The sequence below is a fragment of the Chrysemys picta genome, chromosome 2 (genome assembly GCF_011386835.1).
Source record: "Chrysemys picta bellii isolate R12L10 chromosome 2, ASM1138683v2, whole genome shotgun sequence".
In the NCBI taxonomy this organism is placed as follows: Eukaryota; Metazoa; Chordata; order Testudines; family Emydidae; genus Chrysemys; species Chrysemys picta.
Window position 1 is genome coordinate 61,571,385 of NC_088792.1, and position 26,775 is coordinate 61,598,159.

At 42.5% G+C, this 26,775-nt stretch overlaps 2 protein-coding genes across 11 annotated transcripts in view; both read left to right on the top strand.

The window, feature by feature from the left end:
* LOC112061488 (ATP-dependent translocase ABCB1-like) overlaps positions 1 to 26,775 on the top strand; it is an 81,912-nt gene that overhangs the window by 14,365 nt on the left and 40,772 nt on the right. For 9 of the 10 annotated variants that reach the window (XR_010598289.1, XR_010598290.1, XM_065583313.1 and 6 more), the window contains exons 8-15: positions 641 to 812; positions 1,534 to 1,658; positions 15,703 to 15,880; positions 17,759 to 17,872; positions 20,046 to 20,156; positions 22,545 to 22,670; positions 24,230 to 24,433; positions 24,910 to 25,080. Coding sequence is in view for 8 of the 10 variants with exons in the window: in XM_065583313.1 (XP_065439385.1) it covers positions 641 to 812; positions 1,534 to 1,658; positions 15,703 to 15,880; positions 17,759 to 17,872; positions 20,046 to 20,156; positions 22,545 to 22,670; positions 24,230 to 24,433; positions 24,910 to 25,080 (1,201 nt within the window). In the remaining 2 variants the exon portion in view is untranslated. The remainder of the gene's footprint in view (positions 1 to 640; positions 813 to 1,533; positions 1,659 to 15,702; positions 15,881 to 17,758; positions 17,873 to 20,045; positions 20,157 to 22,544; positions 22,671 to 24,229; positions 24,434 to 24,909; positions 25,081 to 26,775) is intronic. The other variant, XM_065583317.1, reaches the window with a different exon arrangement.
* The window catches only part of LOC101949395 (ATP-dependent translocase ABCB1-like), a 232,472-nt gene that overhangs the window by 14,346 nt on the left and 191,351 nt on the right, over positions 1 to 26,775 (top strand). The window lies entirely within an intron of this gene.

A 26,775-nucleotide genomic window follows, 5' to 3' on the forward strand; every position in this document is an offset into this window, starting at 1 on the left:
GATTCAGAGGAAGGTCTGATCAGGGTATGAAGAGTTTCTCCAGATTTAATTTGTGCAGGGAGGGATATGCCCAGTTTTCGTAAGATGTGAATCCTGAAGGGAATGAGAGAGGCTTGAATTTCACCAATTCTAGCTCCCACATACGTAACTAGCAAGAGAAAATTAGTGTGACACACAATGGTTTTCCAAATAATAATTTACTAACACTGTGCTTGTCACTGTATAGAATGCAAAATGGAGATATTCCTTGCCTCAAAGGTCTTAAAATCTAATAACAAAATTGAAGAAGATAGGATACATAGGGGAACTTGGAGGAAAAAGTAATGTAAAGGTTTTGGGGGTGAATTTTTGTTTTTGTATGGATTATTCCTTTTGGATATTGCATAAATGAATTGGGTCACGTGTGAATGAGCAGGGGTAGCAATGGCAGAGTCTATCTAGAGGTTACATCACAGAAAATGAGTTGTGATCTGCTAGTTCCTAGCCCCACAAAGAGCTGTTCAGTACCCATGTCCAAAATTTCTACTGCCCAATGATTTGAACAGTTAAACTTCTGACAAGCTTTTCTCCAGCAAAACAGAAAAATTTGTGAGGAGGAGGCATTCATTAAAGTTAACAAATCTCTTTTTTTAATTAACAGTGACATTAACACCATCCATGAAGGCATCGGAGACAAGTTCTGTATATTTGTACAATTCTTTGCCACGTTTCTGACAGGGATTGTTATAGGATTCATCTACGGGTGGAAACTGACTTTGGTGATTTTGTCAGTTATCCCTCTCCTTGCTGCAGCAGCAGCAGTTGGATCAATCGTAAGTGCTGGGGGAAAACAAATAAGAATTCTACTTCTAAAATCAGATTGAGAGGGAGTGAACCCCAAAGCAACATGACCCCAAAGTTTGGAGAGCATGGAGAGCAGCCCTTCTCCTACTCCACTGGCTCCTGCCCCAAAATTTGCAGAGTTCTGTCTACACTGAGCATCAGCAGGCAGGCATTGGCATGCCATGGAGGCCTGGACGGCTTCCAGTCACCACCACTCACCACATGGGAAGAGGATGATCAGCATTCATCAACTGTGACCACATTAATAGATATTGCTTGTAATGCAAAGAAAAATTTACCAAGTGTTTCCATTTATAGGTTGTATTTTGTTTTCTTTCCTCCACCCAACCACTGAAAATGGTGGAGGAAGAAACAGGATTGTGACCTATAATTAAGATAGCTAAGTTATTTACATGGCCTCCATTACTATAGTTTCTGAGTGCCCCACAATCTTCATTGTATTTAGCCTCACAACACCATGCAAGATAGGGGATTCCCATGTTACACATGAAGAAGTGCAACACGGAAAGAAATTACTTATCCGAAGTTGCCCAGGAAAACTGTTGGAGTGGGGACTTGAATCCAGGTCTCCTACATTCTAGGCTCTTTCCCTAAGTGCTTGATCATCCTTTGTATCTGTACATAATTTACACCACTTAAATAGATTGCAATTAAATACTTTCCCCTCCCCCCATCCTCTGAATTTTCCAGTTCTTGGCATCCTTCACTACAAAAGAGCTGACTGCTTATGCTAGAGCAGGAGCTGTGGCGGAAGAAATTTTGACTGCTATCAGAACAGTTGTTCTTTTCAATGGACAGATGAAGGCATTAGCAAAGTGAGTTTTTTTTAACTAATTATTGATTGTACATAATATTTGGGAAAGTGATGTGGTTATTTTAAAAAAATCAAAGATGATCCATCAGTTTATCCCCCAGACAGCTGAGAAGTTCAGATGAAGATAAATATGAGCATATGGAAGGAGATGTTTTCTGTCACCCATGAATATTTGCAATCACTCAATTGACCTACATTATGGAGGGGCATTGTAAGGCCCAATTTCCCTCTGACACTAACCTGAAGTTGAATTTGGAGCTGAAGCTATAGAAAATAGAGTCTTCTCTAAGGCTCCAGTCCAACAAAGCACTTCTGCAAATACTTTAAGCACATGCACGCTCCCACTGAAATCTTTGATTAAAGTGTTTACAGTTAAGCTCATGCTTTACTGGATCATGACATTAGGTAAAATTGCCTATCACTTTCCTATGTCATCGACTTCAAGGCGGCTACCCACATGTTTAACGTTAAGTGCGTGCTTAGTGCTTTGCAAATAATCCTCTTCTTGATCTAATCTGAACAGCACCAATGATATCTGAGCGGTTTATGTGGAAGAAATTAATTGCACACTATTTTAGGATCCCTTCACTTCTGCGCAAACTGTGCCATTCATTTTGGGGCTTCCCACTTTTGGTCAGGGCATTTTTGTACATATGTGTCGAGAGGTTCCTACAAAGCTTCTGAGCATGCCATTGAACAATAAAATGATATGTACGTCCTCCTGAAATGTTCTGAGAACATTGCTGGGCTGAGCGGTGCTTTCTGTAATGCCCTTGAGAAGCTAAAGGGGATTAGATAGCTAATGAGTGAACAGAAGCTGTTATTGATTGATGGAAAACCATAAGCGTGTAAAGGAATGGCAAGGAAAAAGAGTGATTTTTTTCATTAACTAACTGTTAATCTTTGTCCTTGTCTCACAGGGCTTAACTAGCATAATATGGTGCTTAATTTGTATTTGATTGCTTGCTATTGTCATATATCTTGGTAACTTAGCTTATGAGAATAGTTCCTGGCTTCCAACAGTGTTCAGCAAGAGCGAACTACTGCCAGGTTGTGGAGTCAAAGGGGATTCTGGCTTCTGTTTACTTGTTTGGTTTTATCTAAAGCAGTTTTTCTTCAACAATTGAGTGAGCACTAATTCTTAAATTTGAGAGCTGATATTCATAGAATCCTAGAAATGTAGGGCTAGAAGGGACCTTGAGAGATCATCAGTTCCAGCCCCCTGCACTGAGGCAGGGTCAAGTATACCTAGGCCATCTCTGATAGGTGTTTGTCTAACCAGTTCTTAAAAACCGCCAATAATGGGAATTCCACAACCTTCCTTGGTAACACATTCCAGTACTTAACTATCCTAATATTTAGACAGCTTTTCCTAATATCTAACCTAAACCTCCCTTGCTGCAAATTACCCTGATTATTTCTTGTCCTGTCTTCTGTGGATATGGAGAACAACCGATCACCATCCTCTTTGTAACACTCCTTAGCATATTTGAAGACTGTTAGCCAGGTCCCCACTTAGTCTTCAATTTTCAAGACCAACATGCCCAGTTCTTTTAACCTTTCCTCAGGTTTTCTAAACTCTTTATCATTTTTGTTGCTCTCTTCTAGACTTTCTCTAGGTTGTTCACACCTTTCCTAAACCGATACACTCCTCTGGCAGAGGCCTCACCAGAGACAAGTAGAGTGGAACAGTTGCCTCTGTTAGGTCCAAGGAAAATGGAGTATAGAACAGGTTATTTGGCCAGCTTAGCCAAAGTTAGGCTAACTGTAGTTGCTGGGCCATTCCTGTCTCTCTGTGAAACATGAGGACATGCTTGCTTGGGCTTCAAAGAATGAAATAAAGGGAAGGCCGTATTCTTGTACCAAATGTACTAGGAACGGTTTGTTTGGACATATGGAGACTTGCAGTCTCCACTCCCTGTTTCTGTTCCTAACTCCCTCCTTTCTCCTAGTTTCTAGTGCATGATGAAAAAGCTAATAAGAAGCTGCTGAGGAATCATGAACTGTTTGTACTGTCAAAGAACATAGATATGCATGAATATTAGAAGCTTTTAACTAGTAAAAGAAGGGATTGGGTTGTTTTAACTATGACGCGACGAAACTGTCTATATAACCTGACTAGTTATTGTAATCGGGGCTGGTTCTCTCTGGAGACGGGCCGCTCTCTATTGTTGTGTGCACTCTTCAATAAAGAGCTTGTATTGGACCTTGCTGGTGTTGCCTGTCTCTCACTCTGCGGTCAGACAACGAACCTTGCCGTCTGGGTTAAAAAGTCCCCGACAAATTTGGTGACTCCGCCGGGACTCGTCTGACTCTCCGGTGCGGGATCAGAGTCCGAAGCAACGCAGCTCGCATCCTCTGGCTTCGAGGAGCCTTGCCCGGTAACCTGATCCCTGCATCGGCAATAAGGAGAGTTCTGTGAACCAGCTGAAGCCGGTGAAACCCAGCAACGTCCGCCTACCCGTTGAGTAGGATCCAGGTCTTCGGGGTTCGAGTCCCTGAATAAGGTAAGCGATCCCCTGAAGAGGGGTTAGAGTCTCCGGGATAGGGTTAGAGGCCCTACAGGCTAAATGGGACAAGTTGGCAGTAAATGCCCGGGGGACGCCCCGTTGTCTCTGGTATTTAAAGATTGGAAGGAAATCTCTTGAACAACCGGTTTGACTAAATCTAAATGAGAAACTTATGCCAAATTCAATGGCCTTCCTTTACTACTCATTTGTCCCCGACTAAAGACTGGCCAAGGTGTGGAACCTTTTCTGCTGACAGGATGGATTCCCTCAGGAATATCCTGGTTGATCTTAGACCGGGACAAATGGATTATTTATTTGTATGGTATAACTATAAAACAAAAAAAATTGCTTTCGGCCCCAGCTGGCTGTAAAAAATTATAGACCGAGGCAAACCAAAGGCAGTACAAGTTACAGTGCTGAGATTACATTTGCAAAGCTTAACTATCCAGTGAGATCCAACAGTCTGCCTTTGAGACCCTAGAGCTGCTGTGGTTTGGGGACGCTGAAAAAGCCCCAGGCAGCCGGCCTGAACTGGAATCTCTGAAAGAGACGCCGCAGGAGACCCCAGGGTGTAAAAGAACAGCCCTCCCAAAAGTAAGAAGTTAACTCTATAGTTGCTAGAGGGAATTAAGCAGTGAAACTTAGTAAGAATTTCTGTAAGTAATCCAAGCAAGAAGTTATTTAAGTGGAATTATTCGACTATGAATACGTTAGTCTAATTTGCTGAAGAACCTGCTGTGTACAATCTGTATTTTATAAGTTTAAGATAAATTGATATTGTTTAAAGTTGCAAAACCGAAAATACTTTTGCCAGGCACAGGAAACTAGTGTTGTTTAAGGTATTTAGCATTTAATCCTTAAAGTGACTTAATGCTACAAGATTTAAAATGTTTTAAATAAAGACCAAAGGTTGTGGCTGCAGCAGGGTAGTCAAAGCCAGAAGAATAAAAAATTTAAATTTTGTTTTTGAGTAACAAAATAGCAAATAAAAGATCTGGTAAAAAGAAAGAAGGACAGTGCCCCTGGCTCTGTGTGGTCGAGCTGTCACTTTGCTGTGAGTGCATGGAGATTTTGTAAGCATAAAAGAAACAGTTACACCTTGTGTAAAAATTAATGTGGCTAATGTTGTAAAAAATGAATTGTGGAGAGAATGTGCATTTTCCCCAGAACATGTGCAGTGTATATTGTAGTAAAAGTAAAAAAAATGCAAGCCTAGCAATATAGGTTGTGTTGTCTTTTTCAGATCACTGTGCATTTAAAAGCAAGAGTTAGAAGTAAAAGGCAATCAAAAGTCTGAGAAAGTTAATTGTGTCCTTTTTTTTAAAGTAAGAATCTTTAAGCTGTGGATAGCTTTGGATCTAAAAGCAAGCCAGAAAGCATCTGTATTAATGCAATTTTCTAACTAATAAGGTAGAAGCCACTGAAACCTGGGCTGCCTATAAAACAAATACAAAAAAATATGGGGTAATTCCTCTGTTTTGCCTAAAATCAACAAAAGTATGTGTATATAAAGAAAATATTTTAAGTAAATAATGTCTTTCAAATCATCAAAAAAAACCAGATGCCAGCTGAACAGCATTCAACGTACCATGCATTTACTGGCACAATAAGAATTATTTTTGTGTTCTATGTCCTGTCTTGTGGTGTTTGTCTTGTGGCCAGAATTGTTAAGTTTAATATTTTCATAAGACAGTCTAGTTCAAAATTAAATAAAAAAGTTAAATAAAAAAGCAAATACTTGTTTTATTCAACTTAGAATACAAAGTGTTTGGATAAATCAAAAAAAATGTAATATACTAAAGTCTAATACATTTGCTTAAGTAAAAAAAAACAAAAAACTTCATTGGTCAGATCTTTTAATTGGAAAAAAAAAATGTTGTTAAAATTTGCATATCAACAGTCTTTGAAAGCAAAGACATGGAAGGTTAACCCACTCCCCATATTGCCCATGGAATCCTTCTGGCTACTTCAGATTTCTAGCCAGAGAGCTAGGGAGAAAAGAAAGCTATTGGACACAAGAGGTTGTACCGAGTGGACTCCTCAAAGGTGGGTGTGCTTGTCCTAGTTTGTTGCTCCAAAGCTCTGTATAGAAGTTATTTTACTAAAAAGGTGTATATGGCATACATTAAATAATAAGACTAATGTACTGTATAATGGCAATATGTATGTGTTCATTGTTAAAAAAAAGTGTATAAGTAAAAAGTAAAAGTTTCCTTTGTAAGTTAAAAAAAGCCAAGAAAGAAAGGAAAAAAAAGGAACAAAACGAGTTAACTAAAAAAAAAAAATAGCTAGCAAGCTCAGTCCAAAGATAAGATGCTGGCCCATCCAAGGGCACTGCCCACAGCTAAGACTTGGCTGACAGCCAAAAAAAAGGGGGGCCTGAATGTGCCCAAGCAGCTGTAAAATCTGCAAAACACTGCCAGGCATTAATAAAATGTGTTAAGTTTTTTTCACAAGTAAAAAAGCACTACCTAAAGACCGTAGCAGTCCTGCCATTCATTGAAACCAAAAAACTGAGTCTACGTAAAGTCCATCAACGAAAGACTGCTTTGACTCCATGCTGGAAAGGCCCTTTCCAAGTCCTGTTAACCACCAATACTGCTGTGAAGTGCCAAGGACTGCCTACCTGGACTCATGCTTCTCACTGCAAAAAAAACCCTCCACCTCAAGAGGACTCTCCGACTGATAATCAGCCTATCGGGGGGGAGGGATAGCTCAGTGGTTTGAGCATTGGCCTGCTAAACCCAGGGTTGTGAGTTCAATCCTTGAGGGGGCCACTTGGGGATCTGGGGCAAAATCAGTACTTGGTCCTGCTAGTGAAGGCAGGGGGCTGGACTCGACTCGATGACCTTTCAAGGTCCCTTCCAGTTCTAGGAGATGGGATATCTCCATTATTCTAATTCTATTCTAATTCTAATTTCTATTCCTCCTTCTAACTCTGCTGTGCCTTCTGAACAGCAGGAAAAAAAAAAAGACAAGGTGAAGTGCTAGTAACCTCTCCCTTGTCCACTGACAGACCTACTGTGCCTCTGGATTTTTTTCTAAAAAAAGCAAAACCCATTACAGAGTGATGTGCTAGTAACCTCTCCCCTATATGATGCTGAACCACACTGTTTCAAAAAAAAAAAAAAAAAAAAAAAAAAGAAAGAACACTTGCTTCATTAGAACCACCAAAGTCCAAGAATTCCTGACTACAAAAAAACATTAAAAACTGACCCTAGTGAAAAAACAAAGAATTATACACTGGCAGGAAGAAACTTGTAGGACCCATGCTTGAGAATGTAGTTTTGATTGGATTTTGGGGTTTATTCTACAGGCTGCGCCCTGTGTTTTGGAGAAGTCCTTCAGCATGTATTGCCCTCCCTAATTAGATTTTAAATGCAAAAGGGGCTGTATTAAATTAGCACAACAGAGGGCTTAGGTTATTTCCTCTAGAAAGAAGAGAGACTTGACCGGATCCCTATGGGATAGGGCCAATAGTACAGCAGCAGTTTAAAATATTTTTAAGAACCAAAAACATAATAAAAAATTAGGGCAACTAAAGAAGGCCACAAGCCTTATTTGTGGAGCACAGCTAACCCAAGTACAGGCTAGAATTAGTGAGTTACATGTTATCTCCGCCCTGAGTTCTATGACCCAGAAGTTGCTGACAGAGATGGTATTGAATATCACTAAGGCCTTGTCTACACTACGAGAGTAGTTCGATTTTACTTGCATCGAATTTTTGGAATCGATATTGCAAAGTCGAATGTGTGTGTCCACACTAAGGACAGTAATTCGACTTTGTGCGTCCACACTAACGGTGAAAGCGTCGACATTCGAAGCGGTGCGCTGTGGTCAGCTATCCCACAGTTCCCGCAGTCCCCTCTGCCCATTGGAATTCTAGGTGTAGCCGGCAATGCCTTCTGGGTAACAAAATGAGTCGAGGGTGCTTTTGGGTAACTGTCGTCATCCGTCCATCACTCCCGCCCTCCCTCCCTGAAAGCGCCAGCGGGAAATCAGTTCGCGCACTTTTCCAGTCATTGACAGCGCGGACGCCACAGCACTGCGAGCATGGAGCACGCTGCGACCATCGCTGCAGTTGTGGCCGCTCTCAACGCCTCGCAGCTTATCATAAAGGTTTCCCTGAGGCAGATGCAGAAAAGTCAGGCGAGGAGGCTACGGCACCGCGGTGATGTCCTGAAGTCTGAGAGTAGCACAGACTTGTCAGAAAGCAGGGGACCCAGCGCCGAGGACATCACGGTGGCAATGGGTCATGTTGATGCCGTGGAACGGCGATTCTGGGCACGGGGAAAAAAGCACTGAGTGGTGGGACCGCATAGTGCTGCAGGTCTGGGATGAATCCCAGTGGCTGCGAAACTTTTGCATGCGGAAGGGAACTTTCCTGGAACTTTGTGAGTTGCTGTCCCCTGCCCTAAAGCGCAGTGACACCCGCTTGCGAGCTGCACTGAGTGTACAGAAGCGAGTGGCCATAGCCCTCTGGAAGCTTGCAACGCCAGACAGCTACCAGTCAGTCGCGAACCAGTTTGGGGTGGGCAAATCTACCGTGGGGGTTGTTATGATGCAAGTAGCGAAGGCAAACGTTGATGTACTGCTGCCAAAGGTAGTGACCCTGGGAAACGTGGAGGCGATCATAGATGGCTTCGCAGCGATGGGATTCCCAAACTGAGGTGGGGCCATAGATGGAACTCACATCCCTATCCTGGCACCGGACCACCAGGCCACCCAGTACATTAACCGAAAGGGATACTTTTCCATGGTGCTGCAAGCACTGGTGGACCACAGGGGACGTTTTACCAACATCTACGTGGGATGGCCGGGCAAGGTTCATGACGCTCGTGTTTTCAGGAACTCTGGTCTGTTTAGACGGCTGCAACAAGGTATTTACTTCCCGGACCACAAAATAACTGTTGGGGATGTGGAGATGCCTATAGTCATCCTCGGGGACCCAGCCTACCCGCTAATGCCCTGGCTCATGAAGCCCTATACTGGCGCCCTGGACACTGAAAAAGACCTCTTCAACTACCGGCTGAGCAAGTGCAGAATGGTGGTGGAGTGTGCTTTTGGCCGTCTCAAGGGGAGATGGAGAAGCTTACTGACTCGCTGTGATCTCAGCGAAACCAATATCCCCATTGTTATAGCAGCTTGCTGTGTGCTCCACAATCTCTGTGAGAGCAAGAGGGAGACCTTTATGGCGGGGTGGGAGGTTGAGGAAAATAGCCTGGCTGCTGATTACTCACAGCCAGACAGCCGGGCGATTAGAAGAGACCAGCGGGAAGCGCTGTGCATCCGGGAGGCTTTGAAAGCAAAGTTCCTGAGTGAGCAGGGTAACCTGTGACTTTAAAGTTTGTGTACTGAGAAGCTAAACCTGCCCCCGTTTCTTTACCCAGGTAATGTTGACTATCCTATCCAGTTACATACCCCCTTCACCCCCCTTCCAACACACGTTTCGAAATAAAAATAGTTCTACTTTGTTAAAGCACACCGTTTTCTTTAATACTGTTTTCGCGGGAATTTTTTAAAACTGGGACGCAGACTGTGGTGCGGAGCGGGTGTAGTGTAGTGACGCGAATGCAGCTTCTAAACTCAAGGATTGACAGGCTCCGCTGCGGTGGGATGGTTGTTTCAACGGAGCCTGTCACCCCTCCTGATCGGGACTGTGTGTATGGGGGGTCTATGTGACTTTGTGGCAGGGGGAGGACGGTTACAGATCCTGCTGTGTGGCTCTGTGATCCTGCCTAAGGACCGGCGCTTAAGATCTGTAACTGCCCTCCCCCGCCACAAAGTCACAGAGCAACCCACCCCCCCCCCAACATAACATGAAAACAACCTCCCAGACTAACCAGGGTAACTAGTCACTGCATCACTGCACTGTATATGTGCCCTGCTGCTGTGCCTGCCCCCGACTATGTACCCTGCCAAATGTGACTGTCCTGTCCAATTACCAACCCCCTTTCCCCTCCTCCTCCAAAAGAACATGATTGAAACAGTAGTTAACAGAAACGTATTTTTTATTATCAACTACACATGGCATTGGGAGGTGAAACTTGGACGGGGGCTTGTGTCAGGCGGGAAGGAAAGAACTTTTCAAATTTTGGGAAATGAGAGCCTTCTGCTACTAGAGCTCTCTGCAGGGGTGGAGTGAGAGTTAGCAGGGACTCTGCCGCCTCTCCTTCTTTGCACTTTGGGTGAGGTGGGTATGGGACTTGGTGGCGGGGGAGGGCGGTTAGAGATGGACTGCAGCAGGGCTCTGTCCTCCTGCCTCTGTTCCTGCAGAACATCCACAAGGCGCCGGAGCGTGTCCGTTTGCTCCCTCAGTAGTCCAAGCAGCGTTTGAGTCGCCTGCTGGTCTTCCTGCCGCCACCTCTCCTCCCGATCCATGTTGGCTTGGTGCATTTGGGTCAAGTTCTCCCGCCACTGGGTCTGCTGTGCTGCCTGGGCTTGGGAACAGCTCAGAGAACATGTCCTCCCGTGTCCTCTTCTTCCTACGCCTAATCCGCGCTAGCCTCTGGGAGTGTGATTCCAGGCTAGGTTGTGAGACAGTCACAGATGGGGCTGTGGAAATGGGAAAAAGGGAGTGAATTCCTCAGAAAGATAAACGTAGTTGTGAACAAAGAACATAGTCTTTCTCTGTGAACAAGACCATGCACAGCACCTATCACATGCGCACTCAGCACAAGGTCGAATTCTCGGCCTTCGCATTCAGTGCCTGGGGTCTTGCACAGCACATTTGAGAAGCGGGGCAGGACAACGGAATTTCTGTTGCAGGCAGACATGGTAAGCCGTACACTTGTGGCAGTTTAAAACTTTTATATTACCACTGGCCTCATTTCACATTTAAAGCTATGTCAGTTCCTGCAGCCAGCAATCCGGCAAGCAGGAACTCTGCCCCTGTCCCACCCCCTCGCGGCTGTCCCCGGGAACGATCCCTTTCGGCTGCCCCTCTCCCGCCTCCACCGCGTGGCTACAAACCAGAGGTTACAGTTCTGTAAAGGAACGGGAAAGCAGTCCCAACACTAACATTCCCCTACCTAATTCAAAGCAGGTCACCATGGGCGACATCACCCTGATGAGGATCTCTGAGAGCGACAGAGAGAGAATGCTCCGGGAAAGCCTCCAAAGACCAGGGCCGTATGCCGCCCTGCTGTGCAGAGCAATGATTCCCGAGTACTTGATAGTCTCGTGGCGCGGCAACGTGTCGTACTTCGGAGGACCCAATAAGGCCGCTCTCCCCAGGAACCTCATGCAACGGCTTTCAAATTACCTCCAGGAGAGCTTCATCGAGATGTCCCAGGAGGATTACTGCTCTATCCCCGGACATATAGACCGCATTTTACTGTAGCTGCAGTAGCAGGGAATAAACAGTAGAGCGGCTTGTGCAGGACAATCACTGAAAACCGGACATTGCTAGATTTTTTTTTCAAAACTTGCACTGCCCATGACTAAACCGTTAAGCGCCTAGGGCACACTAATCATGAACAACCCATTCTTTTAATTGTTAATATTCCTGTTTTGTTAAAAATAAATGTTTAGATGTTTACAACACTTACTGCCTGATCCTTCCCCAGATTCTGTGTCCGGGGTAACGGCTGGGGACGCTTCGTAGGGGATCTCTGTAAGGGTGATGAAGAGATCCTGGCTGTCGGGGAAATCAGCGTTGTGAGCGCTGCCGACTGCCTCGCCCTCCTCATCTCCTTCCTCATCTTCCCCGTCCCCTAACATGTCCGAGGAACCGGCCGTGGACACTATCCCATCCTCAGAGTCCACGGTCACTGGTGGGGTAGTGGTGGCGGCCGCACCGAGGATGGAATGCAGTGCCTCGTAGAAACGGGATGTCTGGGGATGGGATCCGGAGCGTCCGTTTGCCTCTTTGGTCTTCTGGTAGCCTTGTCTCAGCTCCTTGATTTTCACGCGGCACTGCGTTGCATCCCGGCTGTATCCTCTCTCTGCCATGGCTTTAGAGATCTTCTCGTAGATCTTTGCATTCCTTCTTTTGGATCGCAGCTCGGAAAGCACGGACTCATCGCCCCACACAGCGATGAGATCCAAGACTTCCCGATCAGTCCATGCTGGGGCCCTCTTTCTATTCACAGACTGCACGGCCATCACTGCTGGAGAGCTCTGCATCGTTGCCAGTGCTGCTGTGCTCGCCACGATGTCCAGACAGGAAATGAGATTCAAACTGGCCAGACAGGAAAAGGAATTCCAATTCAAATTTTCCCGGGGCTTTTCCTGTGTGGCTGGTCAGAGCATCTGAGCTCGCACTGCTGTCCAGAGCGTCAACAGAGTGGTGCACTGTGGGATAGCTCCCGGAGCTATTAGTGTCGATTTCCATCCACACCTAGCCTAATTCGACATGGCCATGTCGAATTTAGCGCTACTCCCCTCGTCGGGGAGGAGTACAGAAGTCGAATTAAAGAGACCTCTATGTCGAACTAAATAGCATCGCAGTGTGGACGGGTGCAGGGTTAATTCGATGTAACGGCGCTAACTTCGACATAAACGCCTAGTGTAGACCAGGCCTAAGGCTGGGAAGGCATTGCAGTGGGATCTAGCATGTTCAGGCTTGGCCCACTGCCCTTACAGACACATCAGAAGTACCATCTGATCTGTGGCCATAAAAAAATACTTGGAGACTTCCTAGTGGAAGTGCGGACATTCTCAATGCTCCTTCCAAGCATATGGACCGGTTAAGAAAGTGTGGGCTCCCACATACCGAATCCTGCCGAGTTCATGAGAAAAATGCATGTAGAATTGGGTAATTCACCAAGACATCTAGAAAATTAGACTATCGCCGATGCCCTGGTGGACTTGGCAACCGCACAGAGAAAACTAAGGCAGATGGTTCTCCAGAACCACTTGGCTCTAGATATTTTACTGGCCTCTCAAAAAGAAACATGTGCATTAATTAAACAAAAAAGCTAATTAAATCCTGTTAGAGTAACCTGTTCAATTGGATTCCAAACATAAGTGGTTGGCTCCATAATGTACTCCAAAGCGCCGTTGTAATTATATGTGGCCTGCTAGCTTTGTATGTTATAATAAAAGTTGGATGTTAGATGGGCACCAACGTGTGATCTGCTAAGTTTACCACTCACAGTAGTTAGTTGTCCCAGGAGTCCCTTCAAGGTACTCCAGGGACAAAGGGGGGACTGTTAGGTCCAAAGAAAATGGAGTATAGAACAGGTTATTTGGCCAGCTTAGCCAAAGTTAGGCTAACTGTAGTTGCTGGGCCATTCCTGTCTCCTCTGTGAAACATGAGGACATGCTTGCTTGGGCTTCAAAGAATGAAATAAAGGGAAGGCCGTATTCTTGTACCAAATGTACAAAGAACGGTTTGTTTGGACATATGGAGACTTGCAGTCTCCACTCCCTGTTTCTGTTCCTAACTCCCTCCTTTCTCCTAGTTTCTAGTGCATGATGGAAAAAGCTAATAAGCTGCTGAAGAATCATAAACTGTTTGTACTGTCAAAGAACATAAATATGCATGAATATTAGAAGCTTTTAACTAGTAAAAGAAAGGATTGAGTTGTTTTAACTATGACGTGACGAAACTGTCTATATAACCTGACTAGTTGTTGTAATCGGGGCTGGTTCTTTCTGGAGACGGGCCGCTCTCTATTGTTGTGTGCACTCTTCAATAAAGAGCTTGTATTGGACCTTGCTGGTGTTGCCTGTCTCTCACTCTGCGGTCAGACAACGAACCTTGCCGTCTGGGTTAAAAAGTCCCCGACACCTCCCATGTCTTAAATGGCACTCCCCTGAGTGCACCCCAGAATATTATCTTTTTTTCACAAATACATCACGTTGGTTCATATTCAATTTGTGATATACTTGAATTCCCAGATCTGCAGTACTACTACCTAGCCAGTTATTCTCCATTTTGTATTTGTGCATTTGACTTTTCCTTCCCAATTGTAGTACTTTGCACTTGTCTTTATTGAATTTCATGTTGTTGTTTTCGCGCCAATTTTTCCAATATTACATAAGAATGGCCACATTGGGTCAGACCAATGGTCCATCTAGTCCAGAATCCTGTCTTCTGACAGTGTCCAGTGCCAGATACTTCAGAATAAATGAACAGAACAGGACTATTTTTGAGTGATCCATCCTGTCATCCAGTCCCAGTTTCTGGCACTCAGACGTTTAGGGACATCCACAGCATAGGTTTCCACCCCTGACCATCTTGGCTAATAGCCATTGATGAACCTAGCCTCCATGACCTTATCTAATTCTTTTTTGAACCCAGTTATACTTTTGGCCTGGCAATGAGTTGTTGACTGCATTATGTCAAGAAGTACTTCATTTTGTAAGTTTTAAACTTACCACCTATTAATTTCATTGGGTGACCCCTGGTTCTTATGTTACATGAAGGGGTAAATAACAGTTTTCTATTCACTTTCTCTTCATTCATTTTCTAGACCTCTATCATATCCTCTCTTAGTCATCTCTTTTCCAAGATGAACAGTCCAATCTTTTTAATCTTTAATCTCTCCTCAGCTGGAAGTTGTTCCAAACCCCTAATAATTTTTGTTGCCCTTCTCTGTACCTTTTCTAATTCTAATATATCTGATTTGAGATGGGGCAACCAGAACTGAACACATTATATGAGGTATGGGCATACCATGGATTTACACAGTGGCATGATGATATTTTCTGTCTTATTAGCTATCCCTTTCTTAATGGTTCCTAACATTCGGTTAGCTTTTTTGACAGCTGCTGCACATTGAGCAAATGTTTTTGGAGAATTGTCCATGATGTCTACAAGATCTTTCTTAAGTGGTAGCAGTTAAATTAGACCCTGTCGTTTTTTATGTATAGTTGGGATTGTTTTCCAATGTGCATTACTTTGCATTTATCAACATGGAATTTCATCTACCATTTTGTTGCCCAGTCCCCCAGTTTTGTGAGATGCCTTTGTAGCTCTTTGCAGACAGCTCTGGACTTAACTATGTTGAATAATTTTGTATCATCTGCAATTTTTGCCACCTCATTGTTCACGCTCTTTTTCATATAATTTATGAATATATGAACAGCACAGGTCTCTGAGCAGGGTCCCCAAAGGATCTGTAATTTATCTCTCCCTGCTGCGAAAACTGACCATTTATTCCTACCCTTTTTTTTCGTATCACTCTTATCCCATGTCTTTGCTTAAGAGCCTTTGGTGTGGGACCTTGTCAAAGGTTTTCTGAAAGGCCAAGAGCACTATATCAACTGGATCACCCTTGTGCACACGCTTGCTGAAACTCGCAAAGAATTTTAATAGATCGGTGAGGCACAATTTCCATTTACAAAAACCGTGTTGACTGTTCCCCAACATATCATGTTTATCTGTGTGTCTGATAATTCACTCAGAACAGCCATGGGCCAGATCCTCTGTTGATGAAAATCAATGAAGCTGTGTTGATTCACATGATCTAAGAATCTAGATAATTTATTTTTATGGCAGAAAACCCTAGAAGCATGAAAGGAAGCTAGGGAAATGAATGTCATCTGGGTAAATACCAAATTTAACATTTTATCATCTGTTTTCAGATATGATGTTAACCTAGAGAATGCTAGGAAAGTTGGAGTCAAAAAATCCATTACCACCTACACATCTTTGGGTTTCACAGAGTTTATTTTATTTGGAGCCTATGCTCTTGCATTTTGGTACGGAACCAAACTCACAGTGGAGGAGAAAGAGAATTATGACCTCGGATGTGTGTTAATTGTAAGTACAGCACAGTATAGTCTGATTAGCTGAGGCAAACTTTTTAAAAATGGTCTATAAATTAGAGAAAATGCTTTGTTGTTTAAGTACCGCGTAAAAAGATCTATAATTTCTACTCAGGCACAAAGTACCCATCAGACTAAATGTTAAAATATGTTTAATATAAATATTTAAGACCTCAAAATTCCTAAACAAATATCTCATTTGGTCACTGTCATGCTGTCTGGAGTGGTTCACGACCATGAATGCCTATCTCAGGGCAGGCTGTCAGAAAACAGGGCAGACACCCCAAACTGGTGGTGTGTTCTATAATTAGATTTTACCAAGCCAGTAACAAATGTGAATTCCGGGATCACTATACCAGTCTTACCATGGAGTCACAGACAGACTCTCTAGTATATCTTGCCACCCAGACAAACTTGACTTCATGATAAAGGGTCATTTACACCAAAAATCACACCACATTCAGGTTGCTTCCAGTCCCAGAGTCTAATCACTTACCCCAGATCAATTAGTATCCTAGATTTTATACCAAAGACAACGCTGGTAGACAATTCTATAGTAAACTAACTAAAGGTTTATTAGCTAAGAAAAGGTAATGAGTTATTGAGAGATTAAAGAAGATAAAATATATGTACAGATGAGTCAGTCTATAATTCCAAATGGTAGCAGAGATGTAGTGATCTGCCGGTTTCCCAGGGTGACCCAGAATAACTCATGGAATCTCTATCTCCATGTTCATTTATTCTGCCCTGTTAGAATCCAAACAGTGTAGAGATGAAGGATTTTTCCCTGAATCCATACTCATAGTTTTCTTCCCACAGAAAACAAGCTGACAGGGTCAATACCCCTGTGGACTTTTCCTTTGATGGCAGAGAGTGAGGAATACATTTGGAGTCTTTGATCTTCGATCATCACACACAATGACCACTTGCTTTGAAATTAACACTTTTCTGTTAAAGTTCTTCATTTGCATTCCACAAGGCTTCTTTCTCATTTGATGGGTCATTTACTGACAGGGGCATACACTATGTGAATATTTGCTACAGCATTATAACGGGATCCAGATAAGTGAAAACAATGCATTAGTTAAAACAATGCATTAACATCCCATTAGTTTTCATGAAGTTTAAACAGCAAATACATTCTGATACATTTAACAATCACTTTGATCTATACTAATACACAAGTGAATTGGCCTGGCTTCCAGCTATGCATCTGTAAGCATTCAGTGAAGTCTGGGGCTTTGGCATGACCTGGCATCTGGTCTGCCAGTGTCACAGCCATGTGACCATCTTTCATTTTTTTAAAATCCCTGCAAGGGATTACCAATACTTTTAGATTATTTTTCCTTTGGAAAGGAATAAGGCCCTGATCCTGCAAAGACTTAGGTATGTGCTTTATGCACTGTGAGTAGCCCCATTGACTTCTGATCAGAACTTGACTTCAGTGGAAGTAGTCACAGTGCATAATATGCACTTTGAAGGATTGGGGCCTCAGGAAACTGGATTAACTCTCTTTGAGGACGCTGAGGTTTTTAATATTGCAAAGAGATGGAGAGATGTCTAATTTTACTATTTATTCTCTTAATGGGAGTTAGTGAAAGCAGCAGCAACAAAAAAAGCTAATCCAACTGTTAAAGGCCATGTGGCTTCACACAATAGCTACATTCACCACTTCCTGTGTCAAATCCAGTGAAAGAATAAAAACTGGGGGAGCTGGAAAAATGCAGCCTGAAATCTTAGTTTTGATTTTCTTTTTTTATATTTTTTCTGGAAAAGCTCTTACAGAACTACCAGGATTACCATGACATTTAGCACTAAGGAAACTGCAGGTCTGGAACTACTGTACTATAGCTCCTGTTTTTGTTCCCTGTAGGTATTATTCTCTTTGCTCCGTGGCACATTCTTTCTCGGCCAGGGCTACCCATACTTGGAAAGTGTTGCTAATGCTCGAGGTGCTGCCTATGAAGTGTACAAGGTTATCAATAAGGTACTTAAAGTCGCTTTTCTAGCAGTCTGAAATTTCTGATTTATTTCTCAAAAAATTCAAAAAGTCTATGAACTCCATAGACTCATACCACTGAAAACAAAAATAAGAAGACATTTCTATTCATATTAATGAGCCTTAACCAAAGTCCTAAATGTGTTTATTGCAAACTTGGGGAAATTCAGATCTATAATTCAATTTTACAGATTGGGGCCCTCTTTCCTGTTTTATTTATTTTTTAGAGGAAGTGGTGAAGAGCTAAGTGAAATGACATTGCTCTTTAAAACACAAGTATATGGAGTAGACATGATTTCAGTTCAACTGCTTTTGATTTGGAGATTAACAGTGCTGTTGAAAGCTATGGTAATACTGTTGCTGGGGAAGAGGGATGCCACACTTTCAGTAACTAACTCTTAGAATTTTGTACAGCAGTCTGTTATATAGCTGCAGTCTCAGGTTCATATTAGGTTAGAACAAAGGGCTGAGTTTTGTCTTCTGTTATGGCCGTAAATGTCTATTGGTTTCAGTGAGGTTGTGTGGATATAACAAAGTGTGGAATTTTGCCCAGAGAAACTAAATTAAGGGTGATCAAACTCTGTGTAACCACCTCTGGAGTTGGTTGTTCCTGACCTATTACAGTAAGCACGTCTTTAGGGGACTTGCCCCGGACTACAGCAACAATGGTTACAGAGGCTCAGGACTCTGTTTCCCAGATTGCCTAGAACATATTTAAGAATGGCCGTACTGGGTCAGACCAAATGTCCATCTAGCTCAGTATCCTGTCTACCGACAGTGGCCAATGCCAGGTGCCCCAGAGGGAATGAACCTAACAGGTAATGATCAAGTGATCTCTCTCCTGCCATCCATCTCCACCCTCTGACAAACAGTCTAGGGACACCATTCCTTACCCATCCTGGCTAATAGCCATTAATGGACTTAACCTCCATGAATTTATCCAGTTCTCTTTTAGACGCTTTTATAGTCCTAGCCTTCACAACCTCCTCAGGTAAGGAGTTCCACAAGTTGACTGTCCGCTGCATGAAGAAGAACTTCCTTTTATTTGTTTTAAACCTGCTGCCCATTAATTTCATTTGGTGACCCCTAGTTCTTGTATTATAGGAATAAGTAAATAACTTTTCCTTATCTACTTTGTCCACATCACAGAGGTATGATTTTATATACCTCTAATCATATGCCCCCTTAGTCTCCTCTTTTCCAAGCTGAAAAGTCCTAGCTTCTTTAATCTCTCCTCATATGGGACCTATTCCAAACCCCTAATCATTTTAGTTGCCCTTCTCTGAACCTTTTCTAATGCCAGTATATCTTTTTTGAGATGAGGAGACCACATCTGTACGCAGTATTCAAAATGTGGGCGTACCATCGATTTATATAAGGGCAGAGTCCTGCATGGTGATAGAACAAGCTGGAAGCTACTACCAGAACCAATCGGAAACCAGAACTCAGAGACAAAGGGTTTGGTTTTATTTTTGGTTGTGCTGGTCTTGGAGTGGAGCAGAGAGAGCCGAAGAGGTCCCCTTTAATCTTCCCATTCCTACTCAAAGAAGTTCTGAACTCTGCCGGTGGTTACTGGGTCATTGAAAAGTGTCAGTCCAACAGAGATCAGCAACCTGGGAAGTGGAGGAGCAATTCCAGGTCAGGCTATTTAGCGCCAGGCTAATTTTCCATTGGACTTCAGACCAGGGAGCCTCAGGATGATGATATCTTTTTAGGGGTGAAGACTTTGTAATAATTCCCCAGTTTGTTGATTTTGCTTGTGCATTTTAAGCCCACCAACAGTTACAGGCTGCATCACTCCTCCAAGAACTAATTCTCAACCCACATTCTGCCTAGGCAGATGTTGGGAGGGAGCTAAGGGATTTGGGCCCATTGTAAATGTTGGGAGATGGATGATTTAAGGTATAGTTGATGTTTTATTATTCTAGTTACTCCTGTTCTTCCCATGTCCCCTATCCCAAAATGCTTTGCAGAGTATACACAAGGATTGCATTTCACTGATATGTAGAATCCTCTGGGATGAAATTCAGCAACCACTGATCAGTTAAACTGCTATGTAGTGTTGCAATGTTTCTTTTACTGTCCTAAACAACTTATCCATAAAAAGCCACAACTGTAAAATCACAAAAATGTGTAATACCTTTTCAAAATCTCTCTCCAGCACCGTCTTCTAGATAGCAGTGCCAAGGAAGGATACAGACCAGACAAGCTCAAAGGAGACATTAAATTCAAAAACATCCATTTCTGTTACCCATCTAGACCTGATGTTAAAGTAAGTGATCTTATTAAATTAATCTTTGCAGTGAAAAGCTGCTGCCATTATCTGTGTGACCAAAAAGAAAACTGATATTTTATCAATTTAATGTGTTTAAAAAAATGAATTAAAATAAAATGTCCATCCTGTACTCTGGATGAAAGGTCTAGTTGAAAGAACATTGGATTCTATTCCCAGCTTTGCCATTGTCCTGCAAAGTAACACTTGGCAAGTCACTTCACCTCTCTCTTCCTCAGTTTCCCCATCTGTAATATGGGAATAGTAATACTGACCTCCTCTTTAAAGTCCTTTGAGATATATGGATGAAATGTACTATGTGAGAGTGAAATGTTATTATATTAGTTATAAAAATACAACAATAATGCAGGATGAATGTCCTTCCAAAACTAAAGCTCTGTCTTCACCACCATCATCCACCTTTTCTTCATTTTCACCTGCTGGAAAAAGCAAGGGAGAACAAATGGAGCTTACAGCATAACCTGAAGGTGAGTAAATTTGGCCTCTGGTGAATTGAATCAGAAGCAAATTCTTCTTTCAAGCTCCTCACCAAGAATGCCTCACCACCAGCCCTCATGTGGTTAAATCCAGAAAGCTGTTTGTGTCAGTGCTTCAGAAGATCTCAGCTGCTGTGACATCCCATGTGGGGAGAGGTCATCTTGGAGATAGCCAGGATTCAACCTATTTTAAGGTCTATTGGTTAAAGCCATTATTCTATATCACTCCTGACAATGAAATGGAAGCCAGTGTAGATCACAGAGCATGGAGGTAAGATTCTCCCTACAGATAATGCCCTCTAAGAAACAGACTGCCATACTCTCCACCAGCTGAAGTTTGTGAGGGGAGTCATCTTGTTGTACAGTCTCATGTATGGTACTTTGCAGTAATACTTCTTTCTGGATTGACATCTGTACCAGAATTGAAAGTTCAGAACCTTCTGGCCAAGTGTAAAAGACAAACAAAATGCTATTAGCCATTACTGCTTCCTGGGTGCAAAAGCAGCTGTGGATCCAACAGGTTACAAACTCACTTGAGTGTGCGGCTGTTAGCTCTGCCAGTTCTTCGGATGGGTTCCTCCAACCTACAAGCATAAACTCAGTCATCTCTGAGGTGAGTCATAGCTGACTTGCCTGCATCAAACCCACCCTGTAACTTGCTGGCTAAGCCAGTCAACTTCTCCCAGCTGGGTCTCATGAAACAGAGACCTAGAGCTATGTTATCTGAATACTGAAGACAGTGTAGTCTGTACTTTCTCACTGTCTTCCCCTAATGGTCTTGCATACAAATTTGAGCAGGAGGGTGACAAGGCAGAATCCCACATCACTCTACACAAGAGAAATCTGGGGCCGGATGAGCCACTCTTTGGGCCTGTGGCTGGAATGGGATGGAGCCATTCAAGAATGATTCCATCCATCCCTTCCAGAGTTCACCCTGTGTCAGCAGTGGGTCATTATCAATGGTATCAGAGGTAGCTGGCAAAGCTAAAAGAATCATCCTGGATACCTGGTTCTCATCAATCACCAGCCAAAGATGATCAACATACAAGATCAAGGCAATCTCCATTTCGTACCTAAATTTGGAATGAACCGGGTCACAGAGAGCTGAAGATTCTAGTTATTGTCAGCGTTACTTTGATGTGCCCTTTCCTGCCTTACCTAAAAAGGGAGGTTAGAGATGGGATGGTCGTGATGAGAAATGATGTTAAAGGGGTGGAGAATGATGCTCTTGTTTGGTCAAGCAAACACCAAAGCTTATCTGCTATTAGCTTACTGGAAAACTGGAGCTCTTCTGGTATAGTATAAGGAGCCGAGAACAATATTACTGTTGTTTTGATCTTCTATTGCAAAAAATGTGTAGTCATAAATCAGCCTAAATATCAATATACATAAGAGTTCCCATAGGAGACAAATATTTTGGCCACTAATAATATTAGACATTTATAAGATGGGATAAACGGACTGAGGTAAAATGTTCCTAAATGTGAACATTGCAACAAAAGTGTCATTACTCCATAACTAAAACTCTCTTAGTAAATTCTAGAGATTGCTGAACCCTGACTCTTCATTCCATTGGGGATATTAAAACACCCACTTTGTTTTCAGAGCCAAAGGTTTTTTCTTAGGACAGGCTTTATAGAATAAGAATAGAACAAAGCAAGATTTTTATTAGTAATAAAACCTTTTTCTTGTCATCTTCAAAGTGCTTTCCAACCAGGGTTGGAACAAAGGACTGAAAGCAGGCCTTTGAGGTCAATACACTGTTAGACCAGACCTCTTATTATTGGCTTGATCATGATGCCAAGCATCTTAATAGATATTTTTCTAAACAAACCATTTATTTAAGTAGCTCTATATTTACTGGACTAACATATAAAGATTATATTTCCAGATTCTCAAGGGCCTGAACCTGAAAGTTCAATCGGGGAAGACCATCGCTCTGGTTGGTTCCAGTGGCTGTGGCAAAAGTACTGCTATTCAGCTGCTACAGAGATTCTATGATCCAGTCCAAGGAGAGGTTAGTTTGCATGAACTGTCGATATTCCTGGCTACTAGGATGAAGATTAGGATGACTAGATTACACCTATACTTTAAAAGGACATTACACAAAATTGGATTCTTAAAAGAACAAAAGATATGTGGCATCCAACGAAATTCTGATACTGATTTTTCATTACTTGTATGCCATGATGATGAGAATATTGTAAAAACCTAGATAGGACTTTACTGATTATTAAGGGAAGTCAAAATTTGGATTTAAATATTTGAGGATATTCTTATGCTATACAAAGCACACGGGATCTTTTCAGGGAGAAAAGGCAAATATGCTGCATTTATTGAAAATACAACAGTTAGCATATGCTTTTTAGTCACACACACACACACACACACACACACACACACAGACACTCTCTCTCTCTCTCTCCCCTGCCACTTACGTTGATAGTTACCAGTTAGTTGTAGCTCGAGTCAATCTAATGGCCAGTTAGATAGAGCAGGAGTGTGGAGCTGGGCTTAGTCAATCACGATCCGATGCTCCGAGGCTTTTCAGGACTGAACCCAGAGTTCCATGACAAAACATCCCAGCTTTATAGCTGTAAATTCCCATTTGAGTCCATGAATTTTGCAATGTCATCCTGTCCTTAAGTGGTGTTAATCTTGGGGTTTTCTGCTGTTATCATTTGATGGTTATTGTCGTGCTTCCCGTCGTTATCTCCTATTTGTTGTCTCACCTTCAGTGGTGCCTACCTCACCTTTGAGGTCGTCAATACTATTAACATGTTTAGCATCAAATACAATGGATGTTTACTGATTGTCTCCTGGTCTTTCCAAGTCTCTCACTTTTTCTTGACCATCTGGACATTTGTGATAGCTTTCACACCTTATCTTTTCCTGATGCATGCATTCCTCATTCACACAAACAATCTCTTACAGAAACCTTCAAAGGTATAGAGACAGCAGTATTTTGTATTCAGCAGAATACATTGTAAATCAAGCCTTGCTAAATCTTATAACTAAAACAATTCACATTGGGGCTTTAGGCCCTCAACATTCCTCTAATCTCCTTAACATAGATACAATACAAGATCCTGTCTCTTTACATACTAAAACCTTAAAACAAAGAAATGTATATTTAACTAGAGTGCCTAATTTGTAATACATATAGGAAACCATAGTAGACATTATAACTTATCCTAAAACAAAAGGGTGACCATAATCAATCATAAGGATTGTTCTGGTCTGTCATTCCTTTCTGCTATTCAAAAAGGGTGGCTGGCAGGATGAAATCAAATCATACATTAATTCTCAAAGTACAATTATAAAACACTGCTCTGACAATATCCTTTTTGTTTATCCTGCTCCTTCCATTCTTCTAATCTGAGGTGATCGTGAAGATATATTTTTAATTTTTTCCTGGTCATTTTGTTTAAATGTTATTGCTTTATTCCATGGGAGAAGCTGCTAAACAAATACTTAAGTCAATTATTATATCATTATTATTTTACCATTATAACAACTAATTATTTTAAACAGAATACATTTCCTCAAACACTTCATTTATGCCTTTCCACTCAGATTACCTTAGATGGACGAGATATTCGGACACTTAATATAAAGTGGCTAAGAGAACATATTGGCCTTGTAAGCCAGGAGCCTATTTTGTTTGCTACAACCATAGCTGACAACATTCGCTGTGGCAGAGAGGGTATTACTGATTATGAAATTGAGAAAGCAGCTAAAAAAGCCAATGCTTTTGATTTTATATCCAGACTGCCTGAGGTGAGTTGATGTACTTTTGAGCACCTTATAACTATGACGGATTCTTTGGTCTCTCTCTCTCTCTCGGTTCTTCTGAATTTTTCTGGCCCAAATTCTCTGCTGGTGCAAATAGATGGTGCTTCACTAGCTTTTCACTAATGTTTTGTCACTTATTCCAGTTAATAATTTGGCCCACAATGTTCTTAATTTACAATACTAACTGTATGTCACGTGGCAACATTTTTCTAATAGGGTGGATAAGGAATTTCTATGGACAATGAGAGATTTTTTTTTTTTACCAAAAACACTGAATGTAATTGGCCAAGTCAGTTCTTTTAGAAGTAATTATTCATAAAGCGTTTATTGGAGCATCCATCATAAAACTTTTTAAAAGAGGGAATTTCTGTTTGTGATGGTAACAAGATGATGGGAGTGGGGGTGTAAAAGGATTTCAACTGACCCCTTCTGCAATCTCTATGCTCCTCTTGTTTTCTCAGAAATTTAACACCATGGTGGGGGAAAGGGGAGCTCAGCTGAGCGGAGGGCAGAAACAGCGAATTGCTATTGCCCGTGCACTGGCAAGGAATCCCAGGATTCTGCTGCTGGATGAAGCCACGTCTGCTCTGGACACTCAGAGTGAATCTATTGTGCAAGCAGCTCTTGATAAGGTAGGAATCCTATAGCTAGAGTTATCAATCAGTATTAAGAAGCACAACAACCATATGGCAAGCTTGACATTAAAGGCTATAGCATGTCATCCGTTTTTAAGCACAGCTCTCCACTGGTTTCAAGGAGGGCATTGAAATCAATAGGGATGCATGCTCAAATTTTGGTATCAGGATATGACCCTGTAATATTTAATCAAAACTCCATTAAGCAATCTCGGGTTGCCACCCCTGAAGCCCCTCCCCCTCTTCCACCTCTTTCCCAGAGGCCCTCCTTCCTTACTCGCTCCTCTCCCCACGCCCCCCTCCCCCATTGCTCGCTGTACCATCTGAAGGAGCTTGCCTGCAGGTAGGAGGTGGCCCGGCTGAGCAGAGGCTGGTACGCATTAATGACATGGCACTCTCCCTGCCCTGCGGTAACTGGGCTTTTGGTTCAGGTGCCATAGGGTCACCAAAAGCTGGGCACCTGGAAACCCTAAATCGCACCTGGACACGGAAGCCAAAAGCCAGACTGTCCGGATAAAACCCAGGTGGCAACCCTAAAGCAATCACAGGCTCTGTTTCTGTTAGCGTCATTCCTGATTGCCAGGATATTTGCATGTGGACAGAAGTCTTCTTCTTTAATGCTGGCCTCCACCACATCCTGCCTCACATCACAATTGCTTGCCTGGTGGTAAACTGTGAATGTGGCATCAGGAATTTAACTCCTACATTATCAAAGCAAGGTGCCAGCATTGTATGGATTTCTACAGGGCAATAATAAAAATACATTGTGCTTATCCAGCACTGTATCTTCTCCAATCACGAAACAGATGTTTTAATAATCTTCATAACACTGCTGGGACCTAGGAATTATTTTCTCCATTTTGCAAATGAGGAAACTGATGTGTATTTGTATATAACCAGTGGTGTATCCTAAAAATAAGCTCTATTAAAAAAGCCAGCCTCCCATTAGTACTCAGTAATAGTAAACACAGAATTGCATAAGTTCTATGCATGGCTCAAGGGCACTATATGGCCCCCAGCATTTATCAGCAATTAATTTTAAGTCTATGGGCTTAAATTCTGCCTTCACTTATACTCATGTGACCACACTGATATCCGTTAGGTTTGCAACCCTCCAGGATTGGCTTGGAGTCTCCCAGAATCGGCATCGATCTCCCAGTGACCATTGGAAGCAATCCAGGAGATTTTAATAGGATATTTTAAGAAAATGACATTGTCGTGTTGGGAAAAAAAATCTCCTGGAATAGCTTCAGTCAGAGTTGGCAACCCTAATATCAGCGATAGTGCACGGTGTAATTGAGGGTAGTATTTGGGTACTGAGCCCTTATATTCTGCATAGATAATATCATTATTTATACTGAATTACACACACACACTACATGAAAAGACCATTAAGATTCCAAAGTCAAGCACTCAAAATTTAGGGAATGACACAATTAAAGTTGCTTGGTGAGCATTAATAAACCCTTGTGTGTCTGCATTAGGGGACAGTCTTCGGTTACATGATCACTGGATCAGGGTGGACACCCGCTCCTTCCCTGAGGGGCTTAAAACAGCCCTAGGAAAGGGCTGTGGGAGGAGAAAGCAGCCACTGGGCTGATTGGGGGAAGCAGGCAGAGCTGCAGCCATGCCCCAAACAGAACCCAGCTGACCCCTATAAGAGGCTGCGAGCGAGGAGCCCAGGCAGTCTCT